The sequence below is a fragment of the Patagioenas fasciata genome, chromosome 15 (genome assembly GCF_037038585.1).
Source record: "Patagioenas fasciata isolate bPatFas1 chromosome 15, bPatFas1.hap1, whole genome shotgun sequence".
NCBI lineage: Eukaryota > Metazoa > Chordata > Aves > Columbiformes > Columbidae > Patagioenas > Patagioenas fasciata.
In genome coordinates this window covers 10,430,954-10,454,283 of record NC_092534.1, presented here as the reverse complement: position 1 = coordinate 10,454,283, position 23,330 = coordinate 10,430,954, and the positions used below count along the sequence as shown (strand labels likewise).

The following is a 23,330-nucleotide window of genomic DNA, read 5'->3' as shown; positions in this document are numbered from 1 at the left end:
TAGAAGCAAGCGGTTATTTAATACTTCTACAGCTGTAAATGGAATCAGACATTTCTAAACACTGTTCTCCCAGAAAGGTTGTCCAGTTTGTGGTCAGACTCCCTAAACTGATGGAGCATTTTTTTGGCCTCTTGGTTTTGTCTAGTCAGAATGGGAATTATGGCTGCAGCTTTAAGGCAGCATATACTTCTTGTTGGATAATTGTTCTAAAAGTTTCGCTCACAACTCTGAACTTTCTAGGGCATTATCATGTATTTTGGTGTGGTAAATTACACCCTAGTATCCTGACAGTGGCACAAAATAGTTAAGAACCGTTAAGTAATTTTATGTGTACTAAAATATACATGTATATTGTCATTATTTAGAAAACACTATTTGCATTGCCGTTCATAAGGAAGGAAACCATAATGCTAAGCACAGAAGCTTGTTTAACGTGTTTTGTAAGTAACATTTTTGTACTGCAAATGTCACTGCAAAGTTCAAGGTGGCCAAGTAGTAGAGGTATCTATGGGTCAATTTTGCAGTGGTAAAAAATGGTGTGTAAGCCCTGGAAGGAGACTCGCAGTGAAGTGTCTGTATTTAGATGTGATGGTATTTGTACAGGCACTGGTTTGTAGCTCACTTTCACTGAGGTGCTGGTTAGTGAAAGATCCTACTGATTGTAACTAAGGTGCTGATGAATGTGTTATATGTTTTTATTTAAAATACCAGGTTGAATGTTGTTTTCACTCAGGTGAGGTTTAATTCTATCAGAAATACTTTTTTGTTGCACAAGGACAGTGGCTGCTGTAGTTACCACCAGTACAAAGGCTGTGGAGCGGGAGGGCTGTGAAACCAAGGGATGGAGGTGCTTTCCAGGCCCCACGACCAGGCCTGCACAGGCAGGGTGGAGCAGGAGGATGCACGGAGGCTGTGGTGTGCCTTGTGAGTCAGCCGACTCACTTCCCTAAATCCAAGCAAAGTCAAGTTTAAGCAGAATCACACAGCTGGTTACTGCAGCCAGAATGGGTTACTCGGGGCTCCCTGCAGCGGCACCCGCTGTTCCGGAGGCGCAGGGACAGCAGCGGTGCCTCCTGCTGGTTGTCCTTGTGAAACCCTCGGGAGAGCTGGCCCTTGGCTGGAGCAGCCAGGAGAGCTCTGCTTGCACCAGGACTGGAAAGCCGTCTGCTGCAGCACTTCTCTGCTGAGCCCTGGCTCCATTCTGCCCTGGCCTTGTTCCTCCTCATAGCTGTGCCCTCCTGTCTGCTCATTTCCAGTGGATGGCTTTCTGCGTGTGGGTTTACATCCCCTTCTCTCCCTTCAGTATTTCTCTGTTGAAATTGAACTCTGCCCTTTGAGAAGGGGGAGCCCTGTTCCTGTGCCTTTGCATAACCCAGAACTGGGCATAAACCCTGGGGCTGGGGGCGGCTGGCCAGCCCACCCCATCCTGCCTGACTACAGTTCATGTTCCATCCTCCTCTGCTTCTGCCGGCGGGTATTGCCGAGCTGTGAAGCACAGGTGTGTTTCCAGTGACGGGTTCCGGGAGCTCGTGGAGTTCTGATCAGGCTGGGACCCCCCACCAGGTCCTTTTAGCCGGGGGAGGGCTCCTGCCAGGACAGAGTTATTCATCATAGTAAGCATATTTTCAGTGATTTTCAGTTTGTTTTGTAAGAAAGCAGTGTAAGTGGAGCTTGTGTACAGTTCTAGTCTAGTTATATTGCCATATATTAGATGCTTGCAATCACTCCACCTCCACATCTTTCCCACCTGGCTGCTTACCAGGTATCAGCAACCTGACTCGCCGTGAGTGAAATGTGTTCCTGAGAAAAGCAGGTGTGTTCCCAGGTCAGGAGCAGCTGGTTCTGGCACACTGCTTTTCCCTGGTAGAGAATGCCACAGCTTTGCGTTTTTTTCTACCTCTTCTTGTTAGGTCCTTGGAAATGCACACCAGTGTGGAACAGCTGTTGGCAGATTCCTCTCCATCACAAGGTTAGACATTGCCTGTGGAAAACTAACAATAACCACAAGATGAGGGTGAGACTCGTGTGGAGCAGGAGCAAGTTCTTGGAGACAGGGACAAGTTAATTTAGGGTGAAGGAGGGATTAGGTCAGCTTTTTAAATAACTTGTTTCTGCGTCTTGCTTTGGGACCCTGCATTGTTCAGGTAGGGTGCAAGGATGTCCAAGTACTTATCCATCATGAGCTACAAATTTAATCTAAGGAAACAAGTTCTTTTTGGTGTTGCATTCTAGCGGTGACATGGCCAAAGGAACAAAGGGTGAGAGAACCAAATGAAGGGGCTTAGACTTCCAAAAGCCCGCTCACTAATATTTACCTCTGACTGGAATTTTGTGACAAAACTCCGCAGCGAACAGAGACTGAGAGGACAGTTTCCGTTCTCCTAGCCATGTTTTTTTCTATAGAAAACTCCTTAGGGAGCATGGTTTGTGCATTTTGTATTCTAGCTCTGACAGAGGTACTTCCAAAGTGTGTAACTTTGCATACAGTTGCTTTCACAAAGAATAGGTGGTTTTGACTAATTCTCAGGGGAGCTGTGCCCATGCACCGCACACACACGTGCACGCACACACACAAATCATTACCCCCCTGCAGCCTGCTGAGTACAAGGTCTGTCCCAGGCCCCCCCACGGTGATGCATCATGATTGCACATTACTCGGAATTTCAGGCTTTTTCACCGCGCTGCTGTGGCCACGACAGTCACATCATACCACCAGCTTCTCATCAGATGTTGCAGACGCAGCACACAGCCCTCGAGGCCCTGGCTAAACTGTGGTGGTGAGGTCAGAAGCCAAGCAACAGCTCAGCGTGAACGTGCTGACCGTCAGAGCAAGGACACCGACGATCCAGTCCGGTTTTCAGCTGCAGGACTACTGCGTAACAGTTTCAAAGCAGATTGCTCCGAAGTGATGTTGAGAGGAACTTTACATCGCTGCTGTACTTTGGCCAAAGGTGCTTTGTTGTGTTTGTCCCTTGTGCTGTCCTGCTTCCGTCCTGCTCCTCAGCATCTTTCTACAGCACGAAATTTTCACAGAGCCGCCTTCTGCCCCTGCAGCAAGACTGCAAGATGACAGAGAAGAAAAGTAGCTGCAGTGCCAGATGAACTGACTGCTGTGGCACACTGGGCTGCACAGGAGGGAGGATCAGCTGTTTTCTTCTTTTTTTGCTCTTGGGCAGAATACTTTCTATAAAACAATGAACATCTGTGCAGGAGACTTGCAGTTTTGTATTCTGGATGCAGAGAGGCAATTGTAATGGCAAGAGTTGATGGGAGTATCAGCCTGTGACCCACAGCCTGGTTTTGATAGAGGGATGGCTGCACTAGACCTGCCTGGTCCGTGGAGTGTGGCCAGCATCCTGAGGAGCTCCTGTCCCGATTCACTGATGGAGCAGCTGCTTCCGTGGTTCTGCTGTGCTCCATCATACCAGAGTCGGGCATTTGCAGTAGCGTGGTGTTTGTCCTCTGCTTTAAGGTTACTGTGTTGATGACTAACATATCACTGGGACTTTCCTACTTGCTGCTGTTTTCCCAGCTCTTAGACATGGGGGAATTTGCCATAAGCTGAAGAGTTTGAGGTTGGCTGCCTCTCCCCAGCACAACCACTGCTAGTTTCACTTGCAGTGAGCCACCCACACAGCAACAAGAATTACAACAGGGTAAGAAAGCCCTGAACTGCCTTCTGGGGTAGAACTTGCGCACCTGGCTCAGGGTTGTAACCAGCCCCCGGTTCTTGATGCTCTGGAGCTGCTGGGAGAGCCAGGGCTGCGCTGGCCGTGCGTGGCCCCGCCGCTGTGGCCCAGTGCGGTGAGCAGCCGGCAGGCCGGGGGAGCCGCTCTGCCAGGCTCGGGCGGTGCTGCCGTCGCTGGCCAGGGCACGCGTCTGCAGGCCGTGGGCTGGGGGCTGCGCAGGGCGGTTCTGTGCGGGTGCTCTGTTCCCCCTGCCGAGCTGCGGCACTGCACAAGCACGCAGGATGCTCCTCCACAACAGCCATCAAGGGCCTTGTTTCCTCCACAAGGAAAGGCAGTAGGACCCATAGTTTAGCTTGTGCTACCTATTCCACGGTCTCATTCTGAGCTGTACTGGGCCCCTGCAACAGACACACAGATATCGGGGATTCTTCCCACTTCTGGTCAGGCCACCTTTCCTGTTCTCATGACTTGTCTTAAAATCCTCCAGCTGTGCTCCCCAGGGTGAAGGACCAACACATTCAGCTGCTGTCCATATTGCTATTTTGCATGTTATCCACCGGTGGTTTAGCCTCCTGCTGGTCCTAGTACATCACTTCTAGACTTGTGCACATGCGGAGTGGCAGGGTGAGGATTGTGTGCACTGGGCTCTGCAGAGCTGGTCACAGAGCAGCAGCAGGAGACCCTGGCAGCCTCCTTATTCGAGCAAGAGCCTCACTCCACAACCAGAGCCGCTATGGAGCATGGCATCTCCTGGCCCCTACTTCTTGTAGGAACAGCTTTCCCTGAGCTCTTCTTGCTGAGCACTGTACGTGTTTACCAGTGCTGATTTGGATGCAGATACACTGATGTGACACAATTTCATCGCTTTAGTCCCTGCGCTTTAGTGGAGCAAATAACCCCATGTTGTGGCCTTTTTAGCCTCAAACAAAACAAGCTCCCGCCTTCTGCCACCTTACAATGAACTCGTATCAGCATCACAGGAAAGCCACATCTTCACAGGACTAGGACTGCCCCAAAAAAGTCTCACAAAGCCTTTTGGCTTTATGTAGAAATATATTTTGAAATTTTTGAAACATTGATTACTTTGGAGCAATCTGTTTCTGTGAAAATCCTGTTTGTCTCCAACATGGTTAATATGCCCCAAGATATCACAAGGTGTTCCTCATAACTGCCTGTTTGTCCATCCTGCACCCCCGTGATGCCTTTTCTCCTAAAGACATGGCACATTGCTGCCAGTGACACGAGAAACCACCAGTTGTGTTAGCACTGCATGTTCTGCAGATGTTCTGCGCTGCGTGCAGCTGGAGGCAGCTCCTGCTTGGAAGGAGCTCCCGCTGGCAGAGGGTGAAGATGGCTGCTGTGCTTTTCACCCTGTTAGAGCTGCCAGAAGCTGTCCCAGGCACACTCCATTGCTGTACCCAGCCCCAGGTGTGGGAGACCTGCTGTGAAAGCTTGTGGCCAGGTAGTGTGGGTGGGAATGCTGATTTTTGACAGCTGTGGTGAAACAAAGCTCCAAGCTCAGGTGAGGCTCTTACCGTAAATAGCTGTATGCTATCTGGTCTTGGTGCATCTGTGCAAGCAGAGATCTGGGGACAAGCTGATGGGTGTTGGCTCTAGATGGGTCTGTCAACCTGCAGGAAAGGAGCAGGGAGTGCTGCCAGCACTGCTGCCTCAGGTGAGTGCTGTGGGGACATGTGGTGGACTTGCTGCCCTCATGCAGGGTCAGTGCTCTTTGGAGTCACAAACACTGAAGGTGTAACCCGGGACCAGTCTGAGAACGGCTGTGATGGGGCGGTGGAGAGGATGGGCCACATCAGCGGAGCAGACAATAAAAGGCTGGAGCTGCAGGAACCCAGCTGTGGGGCAGGGCTCTGACAGACACCTGGAGAGCCGTGCCTGTGGGCTAACCAGAGGGGTCTGGGCTCTCGGTAGGGTGCTGTGGGGGCTGCCTTGGGCAGAGCGCGCTCTCCTGTGGGCTGAACGTGTACAGCACAGCAAGGCATCTGGGGAAATGCTCTGGGCACGTTTGGCGTGGTGTGCAGAGGAGGGTGGTGGGTTTGAGCCTGAGCAGAGCTGCGAGTTTCTGTTCCAGATGGTTGGGGTGAGTTCACAGGCACAGTCATTCCTGTTTCTGTTTACCAGCATGTGTCTGGTGATTTCCTAAGAGAAGATAAAAGCCTCTGTGTGAGCAGGACGTACAGAGTCACAGCCCTGTGAAGGTAAGCTCTTTCCTCTGGCAGGAGCCCAAGTGATGTCCTCCTACTGCAGCCTTCATGGAGAACAGGTTCATACTTGATGTGTGTTGGGGAAAGCAGGAGGCTGAGCCCAGTTTTGGTGGCTACAAGCAGACAGCTGCAGAGGCAGGAAGGCAGGGTGCTGGTGTCTGTGGGTGGCACCCAGCGTTCCCAGTGACAGCATCGCACTCCTTCTCTTCCCCGCAGCATCCTGTGCCAGCTCACTGCCCGCCAGCTGTGGGCTGTGTTGTTTTTCAACCTGCTGCTCTGCTGACTAACACCTCTGCTTTCTGCCTGTCTCATTCATATTTTACCCTGTTTCCTGAGCTTTGAGGTGGTTTCTTCTATTGCTTTCCCTTCCAGTAGAACAGTGTTACTCATGTCTCAGCTGTTCTGCTGCCATTTTTTACTCATTACTTATCGTAATGTATGATTATCTTCTTCCTAAATGTCACCAGTCAGTAGAGGTGCCTTTTACCCTAGAGTTATACCAGGTCTGTGTCTCTGACAATGCTGAGAGTATTGTTTTAATTCCATTGAAACAGGAAGAAAACACAGAGATAGTACTGTTTGTGTGGGGTTTTTTTCCCCACATTGTGAAGTTGATAACTTCAAGTGCCACTAATTCTCTCTTCTGGAGAAAGGAGTTGTCAGGGATCTGTTTTGTTCTTCACTACGGAAATGTATTGTACTTAGACTGGCCAGCCATGACTCCCCCAAATATGTATTTTCCTGTGTAGCTACCCGAGAACCCCTGAGGTCGGGGCAGGCACAGTAGGCTGGGCTGTGCCAGGTCTCTGCGTCTCCTCTTGCTGGGCGGTGGGTGCAGCAGGGCCATGGGCTCTTCAGCTCAGCAGGTCTGGGGCTGCACATGGACCCAGCTGCTTTGTGCCCTCTTCACTGCTGCCATCTCCTTGGGTTATTCCAGCTCCTTCGCCTTCCTATCACCACATCAGGCTGCATGCCCAGTCCCCTCGATAGTCCTGCTCCTCTTGCCCAAGGACACAAGGAGCACACGCTGGGCTTCTTGCAGCCCTTTTTAAGGTGTGTGGCGGTGAGCTGACCTACACTCCCTTGGTGTCAGCCTTGCAATCTGCAGAGCCCCAGCCCAGACACAGCTGCAGGCGTGAGATGGGGTGGGGTGAGCCCCCGTGCAGAAGCCGGACCGCGTCCCTGTGCTCTAGGGCGGGTGCTGTGCCCTGGTCCCAGCACTGCTCTGGGGACTGGTGTAACCGCAGTGCAGTGGTACTTGGCTGTCTCTGACGTAGTACACATGCTATAGTTAGGTTAACCATTTAATACCTTGATACTGATGTCTCCCCACTGCAAGGCTCTAACACTGTCAACCCCACTATGACCTTTAGATCTAAGGCTTGTGAGTTTTTATGCGCTCTCCCACCTTTTTCTCGTGTAAGAGAGCAGAGCAATCCACTAATGTTGTGTGGGTGTTCAGACCCGAATTTGTTGCCTCCTCTGCTCACCACATCCTTCTGTCAGCACAGTAATACCGATACAACGGTGACGTTCATCACTGTATTCCAACACGCGGCCGCCCTTGCTGCTGTGCAAGCTGGCTGTGCTCTGGGCTCCACCTGCTCTGGGGCTCCTGTGCACGCAGCGGCTGCAGGAACGGTGTAGCCAGGCCAGCCATGGACTGTCAGAAGGCTGGGATGGACAGCTGAGAGGACAGGGCAAGGTAATGTCCATGTTCCAAATTTTCCCTGCTCCTAGTTTGTTACTGCTTGCTATCTGTGACTTCACAGTCTTTCGGATAGCTGATGTGGCCCTTGTGCCCCTGCTGTCATTGCTGTTGACCTCTACTGGACAGCTGGAGAATCCTTCTATCTCCCTATTGCTTTAGCATTGGGATTAGGTGGCAGTGTACATTGATAATGATTTTTTTTCAAGAAAAAAGCTGGGTTTTGCATATAACTAGTGGACTGAGAGGCTTCTACTTCTGTTTTTCTTTTTTTCTTGAGTTTGGTTATTTATTTTTTCATGCTTGGACATGTCAGATTTAAAAAAACATATTTATACTGAGTTCTTAATTGGACTTTTATTTTTGTGGAAGTTTTGTGAGTGTGTACATTTCCTGGAGACACTTTCAAATTCTGACCTTAGACTGCATTCATCTTTTGCAGCTTATAGCACCATATTTCCAGATCCTTAACAAAAATAGTATTTCTAAATGTGTATGTCTATATTGTTCCTATTTCTTACTCTCTAGTATATTAAAATTTTGTAGCACAATTTACATGTGCACATCTATATGAATGGTTAATCAACTTTATCACTGTGCTTTCACACACTGTTCCCCAGGATACTGCAGGGTTTCAGCAATGGTGTTTAGCAGCTATACGATGACATCTTATAAGAATTAAGTAGCTGTGTTTCAGAGATGCATTTTACTGACAGAAATTGAAATTCAGTTGTAGAATGGACTTTTCTAACACCAGACAGGGAATAAATTCTTGCCTGTGCTCATTGCCTACTGCCATTCTTCCCACCAAGTGAATAAACACACAAGCAGGGTGCTGACGCATGGAAGCAGATGGGAAGGATGTAACAAGGGGAGGGATGTAGAAAAAGTGGGGGTCTTAGTCCTAGACCAGGATTGGGGCTTGCAGGCGGCCTGACCGGAGGAAGCTTCAGAGCAGGGGGTGCTGCACATCTCTGAAGCCATGAGCTCTTCAGCCATCAGAGATCGCAAAGATGCTGCTGCAGAGCTGCATCTTCACCAGCTCTTCTGCACACGCATCCTCATCTCACAACAGCCTGGAGCACAGCCAGGAGGCCGGACACACGGAGCGCTGACACTTTCCGTAGTGCTCTCAGAGGCCTCAGTCCTTCCCACCACACTAAGGTATGAGAACTGTGTAAGAAGTGAGGGAGATAAATGTTGGACTAATCTGTGGACCCTGTCAAGGGGAAGAGGTTGGACAGTAGAGTTCCAAGTGAGAAGGCATTGTTTCCTTGCTCCACCTGTGTTAACAGATCCTGCTGCTTTTCTGTCTCTTTTTGGCTACTGTGCTCTTGGTGAGGAGGAAGCTTCCTTCTATATCACAATGTTGTATGTTAACCTCTTTCTAGTGTGTAATGGCAGCCTTGGACATCTCCTTAAGACATCTCCATAAGACTTGGGCGTGCTGCTTCGACTTTTTCCTGTTCGGTGCTTCCTGTGCTGTTGGATTGATGATACCAGTCCCTGAGCAGAGGAAGGAAAATAGGGAAAGCACTTTAAAGCAACCACAGGTCAGGCATTAGGCTGCAATAGGAGACCGCACCACCAGAAGTAGTGGTAATGACAGTAGTTATCATACAGAGAAAAATTGAAGAAGTGGGATCAGAGGGGTCAAGGGAAGATGTTTTATCAAGGAAATGCAGGTGAGGGAGACTAGTGGGGCTGCTGGGTGCCTGGCTGTGCCTGCAGCGTGTGCTGTGCCTGCAGCATGTGCTGTGCCCGCAGTGTGTGCTGTGCCTGCAGCTCGGCTGCTCCTGCCGCGGGGCTGGGGCGCTGCAGCTGTGAGGTGTTTGTGGCACCTCCCGAGCGAGGTTGCTGATCTCATCTGGACACTGTGGTGCCTTGAGAGCAAGTCTCTGAGCTCACATGGGGCTGCAGGGGCTTTTCGGTGGCTGCTAAATTTATTTTGCTTTCATTATTTGAGTAAACCTGGGAAATTTTTGAACACCACAAATGTTCCTCAAGTGGGAGAGGCCTCACTGGTGTTCTCTCTGCTGAGTGACTGCGTTTGCTGATAGTGGTGGGGGAGGCACAGGCACCCGAGGACCTGGGTCCTGCACCTGTGTGCCCAGTCTCTGACAGTGCCGCTCTGTTCAATGGCATGTGGGCTCTCCCTGCTGTCTGTGCATCCTTGAAACTTGCTGCAAACACAAGTATGTCCCAAAAATAATACCGGTAGCTTCCCCAAAGTCTTGTCTCCAGGGAGCCTAACACACTTCAGAATAGCTTGAGAAAACAGTGCTGAAATCCATATCAGGTATCAATAGCCAGTGCTCTGCGAGGAGTTTATTTTAAGTCTTTCAATGCACATCTGTGTGTTTCTGTAAATGTTAAATATGGTGACAACACAGCCTTAATTTGATGTGCAGCTTGAGGGCCTGGTCTTAAACCAGAGGCTGTGGGCTGAGCAGTCATTTGTATGTGATGCTATTTCCTCATATTGTTGTAAGCATCCTGCTATCCTCTTCTCTGAAGACTTTCCTGTTCTCTTCACCAAGCTGCATCAGTTTGGTGAAGTAAGTGCCTTACTTCAGTACCCTGAACTAGGTGCTGTACATCATTCTCTTCTGTGCCACATGGGAAGCTGTAATATTTTTATGTCTAGTCTGCCTTACTGGAGTCCCTTAACTAGATATTCCGTGCATATTTAACCATGGGTAGGCCAAATCAATGAGTGTGCACAAACCTTGGTCATACAGACCCACAGTTACATTCAGATTCTATCTGACTAATTCACTCTACAGATGTTTAAGCTGCATCACTGTTACTTCTCCTGGTTGCAAGCTGTTTCTAGTTGCAGGAAACCAGTGAAGAAAAAAAGGATTAGCACTTAACCCAAGTGCCTTCCTGTTGCATGGATGGGCTGAGGCTGCAGTCGCTCCGCTGCTTGCTGTGCACATGGTGCTGACAAGAGCAGAGGTTCCACTGCCCTGGCTTGTGGGCAGGGCTGTGGGTCATCCCCCCTTAGCCTGTGGAGCAGACACATCAAAGAGAGCTGAGGTGACTTGCTTAAATTAGGAACTTTCCTTTCAGATACTTAAATGAAAGCAAGATTAATTCCACCTCAATTTTCAACCTATGAGTAAATGGCTGAGCTGAACTCTTAATTGGTTGATGAGGTTTTTTCGTTTGTTTGTTTTCCCAGGACTTCCAGTCAGAACCAACATGAGGAACAAACTGTGGCTCCAGAGTATTTCCTTCTTCCTTTTATTACAGTACAGTAAGTTCTGAGATATCTCTTCTGGGCTGTACACCCATAGGATTTATCTTGGTGGCTATTGACATGGGCTCTGCTGAGATGTACGTGGCACAGGGCTGTCGCGGAACAGCAGGTGCATATAGGGCACCAGGGAGGGCGTTCCATGGGATAACGAGCTATGGAAGAGGCTCTGCGGGCAGCGGAGCACAGACAGGAGAAGGTGCCTGGCTGGGCACAGCTCAGCCGGACTGCACACCCCTCCAGGAGCAGTGCTGGTGAGAGAGGACAGAGGTAGTGCCTGCCCTGCATTGAAATGTCTCCTGTTGACATCAGGCTAGGATTTCCCCTCCCTCAAAAAAAAAACTTTGCAATAGGACAGGTTCTGATGGCCAAGACCAGGATATCCCCAGGGCTTATGGCCACTGTTGGTAGGCTGGCTGGGACAGAGGAGTAAAACCCTCCTGGTCTGAGCTGCTTGGCTCAGGACTGCCCTGTGCAGTCACCTGCCTTTCTTGCTGGTTCAAACCCACTGTCTGAGCTCCAGCTGACTCAGAGCTGACTTTCTGAACAGGTCAGCTGGACAGAAAAAGGCAGCGACAACAGTGTCTGCAGGGAACAGAGGTGCAAGTTTAGCATCTTGCCTGCTGCTTCTAGGCAGAGCATTGGACCTGCTCCAAACCTCAGTTAGTAGAAAAGATTAATTCATAGTTACAGCTTCCTGCCATACACAACCATTGTGATGTCTGGTCTTAATCTTGTGTAACACAAGCCAGGGAATTACTCTGTAATAAGTTCAGTTTGGACCCAACTAGATCTTGCTGTTAAAAGTATTTGATTTTTGTTTCTGAAGCTGCCAAGGATGGACAATTCATCCTAGATATAACTGGGTTTATGATACTGAATTATTCCCTTCTCAGTAAAAAGCTGTCCTCTTCTTAATTTTGTTGCTACCTAGGAATAGTAGTCCATTTGATTGATTAACATAATAGCATAGAAAAATACTAATTAACAATGCTTATTATCTTATTCATACTTGCTGCCTTCTTTAAGGAAAGCAAGGGGTTTATAACCCCGTTTTTGTAGGACAGTAAAGTTAGGCTAAGGGAGATTATGTTGTTCAGGACTCTGGAACAAACAGTGCTTGTACCAGGGCCCTCAGAAGAGCCTGTCGAGGGCTCAAAATGAAAAGTTAAAACTTAATGGAAATTCTAGATCAAAATTTCAAAGTCAGTGTGAAATGAAAAAGCCAAAATGAAACGAAGTGACAACCACATAATTTGAATCACTAACAGTTTAACAGAGCATATGTACACCCTTGGGACCAGTCTGCCACAAGCATCCCCAAATTTCTTCTGTTGCCATCCTGACACTTTGGGGGGGTCTTGTACACAAATCTGAGTGCTGCCCAGAGCTCCTGTGGGGAGAGGAGTGTGACTGGGAAGAAACGCTTGTGATGAGTGAAGTCAGTGGGAGAAGTTGGACTTTATCTTCCTTTGAGCTTACTCTGGCCTAAAATTAGGCTGCACCCTCCACTGGACATGCCTGCTGTGTATTATGACTGTAAATGCAGAGACAACTTGTTTGTGAGGGCTGTCGTTTCACCCACAGGGGAACAGATGTTTCTGGTCCATCAGTGCACACACGGCCTGCATTGATTGTTCTGTGCTCACGGCATTCTCTCCAACTGTAAAACCAGGCACTGTGGTTGTGGACCATATCACACAGGCCTGCTTTCATCTTGTGCAAACAGCTCTTCAGGACACAAAGCATGTTCAAAGGGCAGATGAGAAGCAGGGAGTGCAGCTTCTCTAACCAGAATGACCAAGGGAGGTGAACTCGCATTGGGGGGTTTGGTGCCTGATAGATGTGAAGTAACATGCTCCCATCAGGCCAGGGGCTGTTCTGGTGGATGGGGAGGATCAATGCTTGATTTAAGGATAACAACCTTGAGATCTTCCCCTAGATGATGACAATTTTATTCCCATCAAAAAGAGGCGATACTGTACATGTAACAGATGAATAGTCACTGTTTGCGCATTGTTTGTGCCAGTGAGGGACCAGTGCGGCAAAAGTATTGATGCTGCAGATATCAAGCTGTAGAAAACAGTAAGTGGAGAGAATGGTAAAGAAAGAAAAATGGTAAAGAAAATGGTAAATAGCACTTAGCACATTTTAAAAAAGTGTTATGTAGATGTCATAAAACAAAAGTTAGACCAGCAAAGAACAGTACTCAATTTAGGAAGTGATATAATTAAAACGTTTGCATATGCTGCTGTTTCTGATTGGGTAATCATGCCTCTTTTATGTGCTGCGTAAGCTAAGACTCTTGCAGAAATATGTCACTGCTATAGTGACTATATAAGAGGGGACAGAGATAAGTTTGAAAATTTGGTCACAATTTGGGCATTTCCTGGTATTTTGGTATGCCATTTGCTGCCACAGCATTTTAATAGATTTTTGTTTGATGCTTATCTTTCTGGCCATGTCTTGCCTCCCTACAGAGGTGGAACGTGTCTTGTGCTCCAAGACTGGAGGCTCCTGGGGAGGCTGGCACAGAGTGGCCTGTTCCCTTCAGATCCAGCCCTGAGACTGTGTATGTTGATAAAAAGTTCTGCCTGCTTCATCAAGGACATTGATATTCTGTTTTCTCCTTCCAAACCTACAGCTACGCAGTGTGAAAACCTCACCTGCTTTGTGGACTATGTACAGACCCTGTCCTGTATCCTGAGAAATGACTTGGGTGCCAGTTCATACAACCTCACTGCAACATGGTGAGTCTCAGCAGGATGAGCAAAGTGCAGTCAGCTGGAACTTCTAACATGGCCATAGCACAGTGGTGTCCTTCTGTCCTCTTCCTTGGGTGGAATTCCTGTTATTGCTCCTGTGCTGGTTTTCACTTGGTCCTGCACACTCCAGTTATCATCTGGCTTCTGCCCTGGCAGAGGATCCCTGGTTCCATGTCCACTGACTGCACTGCTTGTCGCTGATTGCTATGCTGACTCTGGCTTCCTCAGTGTTTTCTCTCCTGCCCTGGGAATACCTTGTCTGCTGCTGTTAACAGTGACTGTCACTTGTGAGTGCTTGCGGCGCTCGTGACATTCAGGCCCCGGGTGGCTGCTGTTCTGCCCCAGCAGGGAAGTGGGTGCAGTCCTGTGAGCACCTTTCCTCTCCACAAACACTTCAGCATCACTTTCCCACTTCTCTCAAAGATGCTAAACTGAGCAAATAAAATGGGGAGGGGGGAAAACTGTCAAATTTCAAATACAAATTTTCATTTGAACATGCTGCCTTTTTGCTTTTCCCTTATTAATTTCTATGCCTGGTGGTTCAGTGACAGATTAGTCCAGTTACAGCAAGTGGTAGACATGGACTTGTTTGTTTGTTTTGATGCTTTTAGGGTTCCTGAGGAAGACCCAGAAGATACTGTGGCTGCTTGCAGTCTTCTGCAGTTGTCCAGGAACACCAGTCACACACAATACATGTGCACTGTGGACATGACTGAACTCCTGGCAGATTTCAAAGTCCAGGTGGATGTTACAGAGGCGGCTAATAGGCAGCACATGATTTCCAAAGGCTTTTATATGGCAGAGAACAGTAAGTACAAAAATGGTGGATTTGATAAACATTGTCTGAGCTTATGTGTATCTGCTGGGATAGTCTGGGCAAGGAGTGAGCGTGGCAGCCAGTGGTGGGGGGCTGTGTTTGGAGTGCACACATCTAAACAGGGTGCTGTGCTCTTATTCTTGCTGTTGTAAACTACAGAAACATGCTTGAGGCTGAGCTTTAGAGCTGGCTTCGCCCCAGCCTTTTCATGGGGAAATTCCTTATCCCCATGAAGCAGTAGGTGATAAATTTCCACCTTAGACCAGTCTCATACCTAGACTGAGCAAATGTTTGTTCTTGGCTAGAATCAAAAGGGCAGGAATTGCGTTATTTGCAAATGCCACCAATGTCTTCCCAGGAGTCCCAGCAGCTCTTGCGGTGGACACCTGAACCAACACGACATTATCGTGACTGGTACAAGGTGTTCCAGACACAATGGAAATGACACTTGCCCTTTCTGGGGCAATTCCTAACAGTCTCTTCTGCGTGACAGGAAGACTGAGTGTGATCACATAGCTGACTTGGTGGAATGCTGGTGTGTTCCAAGTTGTGCAGCAAGCTCTGAAGAAAAGGGGTGGTTAGCCTGGCAGACAGGTACCGTGTGGGTATATGAAAAAGGATTTTTCTACTTGGATTCTTCTGAAATTAAACTTTACGTAAGACTTGTTGTCTGTTTGACAAATGCCATGACATTTCAGGAAAACCTGTTGCCCCCACTGACAGACCTTAGATTGGATAGTGGTGCTTTGCGTGTCTCTAGATGTCCCCATCCAGAGGCATCACGGCTCAGTGACAGACCCTGCAGACTGGTGCTGGAGTTTGTGCATTACTGCTTTCCAACAGATGAAAACAGCCCGCAGGGTGTACAAAAGCTTTCCTTTTAGACGCTTACGACAGGGATTTGTAATGGGTTCATGCAGTGTCCGCTAGCCTGAGCTTTTCCTAATGTCTCTTTTACATTGAGGGGTATTTCCCTAATGGTGCAAGTGATCATGACCCCGTGAAGTCCCCCTATGTCATGAGAAGAAAAAGGTGCTCTACTCTTTACATCTTCCAAGAGGTATTATCCCCTTGTGCTGTCTTCTCCTGCTCCTCAGTGATGAGGAGATTCAGAGACAGACAGAAGGCATGTTCAGGGCAATGTGGGCCTGTCTTCACGGTGCTGCTGAGCTGTGAGGTTCCTGGCTCAGGACTGACCAGCCTGAAGGCAGGAATGCTGTGGGTGTTGTCCTGGGGGTGCAGGGCAGCTGTGCCATGGCAGTTTTGCTCTCTACTCGCTCTGCATTGCTGACACCATGCTGGGCCACCTCTGGTGTGCAGTCGTGTTGTGAAGGTGACACCATCCTGTCTTCCAGTCAAACCACAGCCTCCATTCAATCTGACCGCTGTCTTCTCAGACGGGTACAATATTTCTTGGGAAACCATCTACCAGAACTCGCCTTTCTACTTTTTGAATGAGGAGCTGGAATATGAGCTGCGATATAAGAGAAGGACCGACACCTGGGAGGTAAGTGAAATGTCAGTTTGCCATCAAGTAGGATGTGCCAGCAAACAGGAGGCCAGCACAACCAGGAGAGAAGTGCTGGTGTGGAAGACAGTTTTTCATGGTTTAGAAAAGGTACATTTGCTTGTCTGGACTGGAAACTGGCAAAACCAAAAAAAGAATCAAGAAGCAGAAGCTGTTTGAGAAGTACTAGATCCTGTGGGGAAGGCTGGTAGTTCATATGCTTCTGCATGGGAGGATCCCCCCTGCAGCTACTGAGCAGCCAGAGCATGGCCTTGCAAAACAACGTGAAAGCAGAGGAGGTTACTTTACAAGGCTCCTCACTGTGCAGCAGTCAGGGGGAGGTGGGAGCAGTCAATCCAGTCCTGAGTGTTTGGTGTTTAATCATTCACAGACTCAAAAGACAAAAGCTGTCCATGAAGATAAACGGATGCTGGTGATCCTGCCATGGGAACTCCAGCCAAACACTGAGTATGAGTTCCAAGTGAGGGCCAGACCCCGAGAAGACACCAGCTACCGTGGATTTTGGAGTGAATGGAGTCCTCCGCTGATGCTGAAAACCAGCCCTCCTGGTATGTACTACCAGCTCTCCTTGCCCTTCCAGTTGGTCCAATGTTAGAATGCTTCCAGAACGCTAATCAAACCTGGTTAATTGGAACAAGTTCAAAATAGCCTAGTGAAGACAGGCATGTTTGGCTTGCTTACTGATTACTTGCACCCCAGGCCCGGGCTGGTATGTGCTGTCTGTACAGACCTTGTCACTGTGCTGAAAAGCCCACCTGACAGCATGGCTGAGGGAGGAGGGGTTGGTGGGACTGGCGGTAGCTTTGGGTGCTGCAGCAGGAGTGCAGCCTCCAGGTTCCTCTCCAAGTGTCCAGGGCCCTGCTTGCAGCTTTCAGAAATGGGGGAGATGAGCAGAGATGCCTCCACGACTGAGGCTTAGCAACCCCTTGGCTGAGAGGAGAGGGGATCCTGCACTCAGGGCTAAGTTCTGTGTCCAGTCTCTGATGTCTGGTCATGGCTGTTTCATTTGGTAGCCACCACTTTCACTCCACAGGGTGTGCACAGTACCTCATGCTCAGAAGTACACTGGTGCTTGTCGTGGTGGAACACAGGCTACAAAAATGGGGAACCTTTGTTCAAATAGAGCAGGGCAGGATGACTGTGGTCAATGTTGGCAGCATGTACTGAGCTTCCCTGCTCTCACTGATGTGCAGCTCAAACTGAGGTATTGCAAGGTGCTGTGGCAGCAGGCTCCATTTGCTAAGAGTTATCTGAGTCCTGGGTCTCAAAGGTGCTCCTCTCCATCACAGCTGGAGAGTAGCCAACAAGCACTCATCCAGTCAGCACCTTTTCTCCATGTCTCTGGCCAGCTGCCCTCTCTTTTAACTTCATGGATCACCTGTGGAGATGTCCCTAAACCAGGAAGAGTCTTGGTAGCAGGAAGCTGCCCTGCCCCAAGCATGCTAGTTCTTGGTCGGTGGTGCAGCCAGGCCATGGGGCAGCTGATGTGTTGCCCCTTTCATTGATGCAGTCTTCTCTGAGCATCCTCACTCAGACCTCATGTCTGGAGTGCTAGACCCCAGGTGACAGCCTCAGTGTCCCTGACAGAAAGTGTGGGGTAGAAACTGAGAGTGTCTCTTCACTGTCTCTTGCTTACTGACTGGGGTAGAAATGCAAGGAGTCTGAATGACCCTGTCTCTTTCCCCAGCAGAGAGACAGACAGCAGGCATGGAATGGCTGCTGCTGTTTGGTGTTGTCGTGGCAATCGCTGCTTCAATCACAACCTTTCTGGCCAAACAGAAGAGGTAAGAATGCTTCGGGAAGCTGGAGTAAATGCTCCTATTATCTTTTCCTAAAGATGGGGCATTTGCATGCGGCCTTCTTTGCATATTGCATATCCATGCACAGACACAGCTATGGGGCTGTAAGGGCCAGCAAAGTATGGTCTCCAGTGGGTGTGCTTCCAAGAGCACCTTGCTTTTCTCTGGGGCTCTGCTGCTGTTCAGCTGGTTGGGATATGACAATGGCACACGGGGACTGAGCAGGGGCCACCCAGCGTCCCAAGCTGCTCTCCTGGTCCTTGTCTGCTCTGCCAGATGGGAACTGTAGCCAGGGCTGTCTTGCCCCTTTCCAAAGCTGACACAGGCACCTCAGTTCTAGCTGGGAGCCTCTCTACTCTTTGGAGGGTCATGTCCCCTTGCAGAGGGATGTGGCACACAGCGCCACAGAGGAGGGAGCTGAGCTGGTGCAGCAACAGGGCTGGCACAGCCCTTGGTCACAGACACAGTGCCCAGGGCAGAGTTCTGGCCCACGGGTGCAGATCACAAGCCAGCCCAGCCAGGGGAAAATGCATTTTGAGCACTTGGTGCTGTTTCAGGAAGGAAAAAAGTTGGAACCTCTTTCCTTAGTGTCAGCATTGTGTGCACAAGTCCTGAGGCTCACAGGAAAGGCCATTAGATGGCTCTGACAGCACAAGACATCCTTGGATCCTCAGCCCCTTGCCAACTTGTGAGGCCAGAGAGGCTGGGCAGGTGATTTCCATTGCTTGAACTGGACCTGGAGATGCCTTGCTTTGCACCTGTAATGTGTGCTGTACTCCAAAGCCTTTCTCTTTTCTCTTCCAGCTTGTGGAAGAAGATGGCTTGCATCCCAGACCCTGCTGCCTTTTTCAAACCTCTTTACCAGGTGCATAATGGAGATTTCAAGGTATAAATGGGCTACAGAAACAAGTGGAGCACATGACAAAGTCCATCATGCTATCCTGGGCAAGGGATTCTTATTAGGGCAGAGGGAGGGGGAATCCGTCTCAAGAGAATGCCAAACAGCTCCAGATATAAGGATCAGATCTCTCCAGTGTCTATTCTGTGCCACAAAGGCCTCTATGTCACACTTATGCTGCTTATTCCCTGTAGGTGCTGCCTCAGTGAGTGAGCTGAGCTCAGATGTGATCTGTGAACCCTGGGAACCTGAAGGGAGCAGATTAAGATATACCGGGACATTAACAGAGAGTTTTCCAAAGCTCCAGTGCAGTGTTGCCATCAAGGCCATGGAGCAGACTTCATTGTAGAGCCAGATCTCCCACTGCAGCCTCCGCAGTGACACAAGCCCAACATTAAGCCTTGTAGCTCTCTCTGATGAGTCAGTCACAGAGGCAATACATCTGCACATCATCCTGGTAGGATGGCTAGAGCTTTGTGGACAAAGAACAGCTGTGTGATAGTATAAAGGAAGGAAGTGTCTTTGAGTGACTCTGCACAGCCCTCCCAAATTCTTGTCTCATTTAACACCAGCCTCAGTTGTTCATGTGACAAAAAGGCTTGCAAAGGCTGCAGTTTTCTGGAGTTCTCAGGGTGCAAAAGTAAAAGAACATTGAGCATCCATAAATAATGGTTGTATTAAGCTGTGAAATAACTCACTATGTCATTATCAAACTGTAAAAGCGGTGGCATGAGTGCAGACATCACTACCCCTTTCTGAACAAGTTCCTGTTGTTACCATAGCACTGATCAGAGACACTTCAGTGTCTGCTTTGTGTTTTCTGCCTATTCTTAGACCCTCTAGGAGAGGAACACCAGCTGGGCCCTAATGATCTTCATGTCCTTTCCCACTGCTGCATGGCTGAGGTCTGCAATTAGATTAGCAAGCACTCTTGGATGGGTGCCGCTCAAGCCAAAGCCTGCAGTGACCGTCTCACTTCCTTCCTGCCTTCCTCTTTCAGCCCTATTACAGCTTCCTCTGTCTGCACCAGAGGGCTGCGGGCATCCTCCTGCGAGGCAGGTGGCCCTGGTTGCTCTCAGGGAAAGGAACCAGGACCAGGTGGGACCCAGTGTGGGAATTCCTGGTGCTCACAGTGGAAGTGAAAGCTGCCTGTGTGCCGAGAGCCGTGCTCCTTGCGGGGTGAAGCCGTGGTGTGCTGCGCGAACTACGTTCTTACTAGTTTCCAGTTAGGCTGTTCAGTGCTGCTGAGAAGGGAATGAGCCTCGGTTGCCAAAGCTGAGTTGCTTCGTAATAAATTTGCAGATTAAAGCAGCAGTTGCCCACACGGCCACAGCACAAGATTACAAGAGGATGTGGTGACATCACTAGCATGTGAACAGACTTGTCACTTTTGGCTACCAAGAAACCAATTGATGTTAGGGCTCATTCAACTGCACTCTGCCTGCACCAAAGCAAGTGGTTAGGTTATGTCTGTGAATGATGATCAGCAATCTACAATAATAATGCTCTGCAAGCAACAGTCCTGGATTGGGTAGGAAGTAGTGCAAATGTTAGAGGAAAAGTTAAGACAGAAAAAGGGAAAGCAGAGGAACATTGCCTACTCTTGTGTGTACATGGGGCCTTAGATTCATGTTGGGTGAAAATTTGCAAAGAAATGTCAACAGCGAATAGGAAGTATTCTGCCTGTTCAATTCTAAGAAAGGGCTTTCCTGCTGTTTCTTCAAATAGATTTTTGCAGCTTGGGTGCTTTTCTGTCCATTACAGCTTTAATAATAAGCTCTTTGTAGCTTAGGTTAAAAATAAATTAAAATAGACTTGGTGCTTGGTGCTGTCATGAAGATTTTTCCATGCTCTGTGTCACAGGGTAATAGGATGTGTCAAGCTGCTCTCTTCCCAAATTCTATGCTCATGTCTAGTTACATGGAGCGCAGTCTGGGACAAGAGGCTGATATGATTAAGGCAGTCTGACAGCTGCAGCAGCACCGAGCTCTCGTGCAGCTCTCTTGGAAGCCTTCACAGTGTTTATGAAGCTCAGCGTTGTTACCTATTTCAAACACAGTGGTGCACTTAAAGAGCCTTGACACAGCTCAGCCATTAGGCAGGTGCCAGACAGGGAGCAGAACCAAGTCTGGAGTTTGTGATGCACCCAGCCACAGGACTGCAGAATCCTTTAGGACTTACTGGCATTCATTAGTGGCATGTGCCTAAAGTTTGCTGTGACCTGTCTGATTCGGTCATTTCTCCAAAAAGAACAGAAACTTTTACTTTGTTCTTAGATCAGAGAAACCCAGAGGTGCCTTTACTTGCAGATGTGACTGAACGCAAGGGGATTGTGATCTAGAGATAATGCGTGACGCAGGGCAGAACGTAGTACTAATGGTGATCCAGAAGGGCAAGATTCAATGTGTGGCACTCTGTAATTGTGAGTAAGTGTTGTCCACAACAGGTTGTTGCTGCAGCTCTCTGAGGTCCCACCCATTGCCTACCCCTGCTTCCTTCTTCTCACTGAGAGAGACCAGGCTGGTTGGGCATGGTTGTGTACAGGAGATCGGGAGAAGCCTGATTGCTCCCCAGGGAGGTAACAAGGCAGGGCTGTGTGTGTTGGGGGCAGGGGCAGCGCACAAGAGGAGAAGATGACTGTTCTTCCTGAGAGGAGCAGTGTCCAGGATACAGGTGGGAAGATGTGGTGGTTTGGGTCAGGACCTCTGGCTGATACATTAAGGAATGCTGCTGTAAGCAGTGACATTCTTTGCACCATAGAGAAAACTGCAAAGCCATGCAAGCTTCTCAGAGCTAATGGCTTCAATTATTTGACTCAGTTCTCTGGCAGCTGCATGTTTGGTAATAACAGCATCTCATACCCTGCTATTTTGAAGAAGTCAATGGTTTTTAGGGTTTGATTTGCCTCTAAAAGCATAAGAACTCTGGTCCTTTCTGCGGAACCTCAAACCTGATGATATTAACCTCTGTCTCTCCCTGTATGTCCTTTTATGCAGAAGTGGGTTGGTGCATCCCATATGAAAATGACCCTTGATTTCTTTGACTGGGGAATAGTCCTTCCAGAAGTCCTAGAAGTTTACACCGCACATCCTTCTACCAGCACCTCACGGGAGGAGCTGCGTGAGCTGAGGAAAGATCCGCCCTGCAAGCCCTGTGTGTCCTGCCTGACTGCCCCAGGCCAGGACAGCCAGTCCCTGCTGTCCGGTGTGAACGGCAGCGCTGGGACTCCAGACCAGTCGTACGGGCATTTGTCCATTGATACTGTGACTGTGGCTGATGAGTTTATACCTTGTGACTGTCAGTGCAACTGTGACCGTGTGTACAAGGGACATGAGCGTACCAGAGAGAAGGATAGTGCTGGAGAAACTGGTTACCCCAAGGTTAACATTGATGATGAAGACACAAAGATACTCAGTGACTTGCATCTGGCTGACCTGAGCACACAGGACAAAATACTTGCTTCAGGTTCTGTGTCCACTGACCACCCGAGGAGTACAAGTGTCCCAGCCCACCAGCAAGTAGAAAGGGCTTTGGAAGAAGGGATAGGGAGCATCCTAGAAGCACTTTGCTTGCAGCCTGATCAGTGGGATTTGGAAAACCCAGGTTCTCTACCTTCTCCTGATGGTGAAAGTGTTTCCTACAGTGAAGGCTCCTATGATTTCTTCCCTCACATTGCAATGCCTGGTGACAGTTACCCAATGATCTGCGTAGACTTGGACACAATCGACAGTGGCTTTGTGGACTCAGACTGTGGGAGTCCAGTAGACTGTGAATTTGAGCAAAACAGTCAGAGCAACTGTGGGTCCATCCCTCTTGAGCAGGAGGGGGGCGAATTTCCACGGAGCTACGTGAAGCAGTGGGTCTCCTGTCGCTCTGACAGCCCTGCCGATGGGACGCAGAACAACTAAGGGCTTGGTGTTGCCTTGCGGAGTGTAGGGCCTTTTCTATACTGTGCTACGAGCAAAGTGTTCAAATTCAGATGAGAAACAAAGTTTACTTTGTGTAAGCTCTGTAAGGTCCACAGAAATATATGCCAATTTCTACTGCTACTTATCCTGTTAATGTCTCAAACTTCATGTGTTGGTTTTGTTGGTTTGTTTTTTTTTTTTTTACATCCTAGTTCAAACTCCCTTATAACGGCAGAAAAAGCAACTGTACCTTGACAATTACCCTTTAGCTTATGTAGATGTGCACATTTTTTTTAACAGTGACCTTATAAAGAGCACAGAACTTTAAATTATTTTCCCTGGTATTTTTGCATGACTCAAGAGTTTGGATGTACATTGAACATTAGAAGTGTAATGCATAGCAAGCGTGTTTGTTACATTAAAGTTCCCTGCCCTTTCCAAACAACATAGGTGGTGTTGCTTTTCCTACTGACATCTTTGGCTCTTAAATCCAGCTGTAATAGTTTGTTAATTAGAGAAGGTCTCAGCCATGGGGTCTGATTAAAAACAATTCTCGTATAATCATCACAGAACTGTGTGTCCAAGAGACCACACGCAACTCAGGTTTCAGAAAAGTTTTGCCTTTCCAGGTGAAGTCTGCAAATGAAAAGTCTTAAAAACGCATTTAATTCCAGACAAACTCCTGCTACCAGGGCTTTCTACGGAATCAGCATCTCTCTCAGTGTTTTCCA

At 48.7% G+C, this 23,330-nt stretch overlaps 1 protein-coding gene across 3 annotated transcripts; it reads left to right on the top strand.

Moving 5' to 3' along the window:
* Positions 1 to 101: 101 nt before the first annotated feature.
* Positions 102 to 23,044, top strand: IL21R (interleukin 21 receptor). 3 transcript variants are annotated; one of them, XM_065850922.2, is made up of 9 exons: positions 102 to 5,364; positions 10,810 to 10,884; positions 13,529 to 13,634; positions 14,261 to 14,457; positions 15,822 to 15,973; positions 16,365 to 16,542; positions 17,682 to 17,778; positions 18,598 to 18,679; positions 21,688 to 23,044. In XM_065850922.2, the coding sequence occupies exons 1-9, from the start codon at positions 5,307 to 5,309 to the stop codon at positions 22,597 to 22,599; spliced, it is 1,857 nt and encodes a 618-aa protein (XP_065706994.2). In that variant the 5' UTR covers positions 102 to 5,306; the 3' UTR covers positions 22,600 to 23,044. The 3 variants fall into 3 exon arrangements, with proteins under 3 accessions (XP_065706994.2, XP_071671461.1, XP_071671462.1); XM_071815360.1 differs by lacking the exon at positions 102 to 5,364 and having other exon boundaries at positions 10,141 to 10,884; positions 17,685 to 17,778; XM_071815361.1 differs by lacking the exon at positions 102 to 5,364 and having other exon boundaries at positions 10,141 to 10,884; positions 18,598 to 18,658.
* Positions 23,045 to 23,330: the final 286 nt, after the last annotated feature.

Coding starts and splice junctions, on each gene's coding strand:
- IL21R (XM_065850922.2), top strand. CDS start 5,307: ATGGGTCTGTCAACCTGCAGGAAAGGAGCAGGGAGTGCTGCCAGCACT. Junction 16,543..17,681: donor GCTGAAAACCAGCCCTCCTG/GTATGTACTACC, acceptor CTCTTTCCCCAG/CAGAGAGACAGACAGCAGGC. Junction 17,779..18,597: donor TTTCTGGCCAAACAGAAGAG/GTAAGAATGCTT, acceptor TTTCTCTTCCAG/CTTGTGGAAGAAGATGGCTT.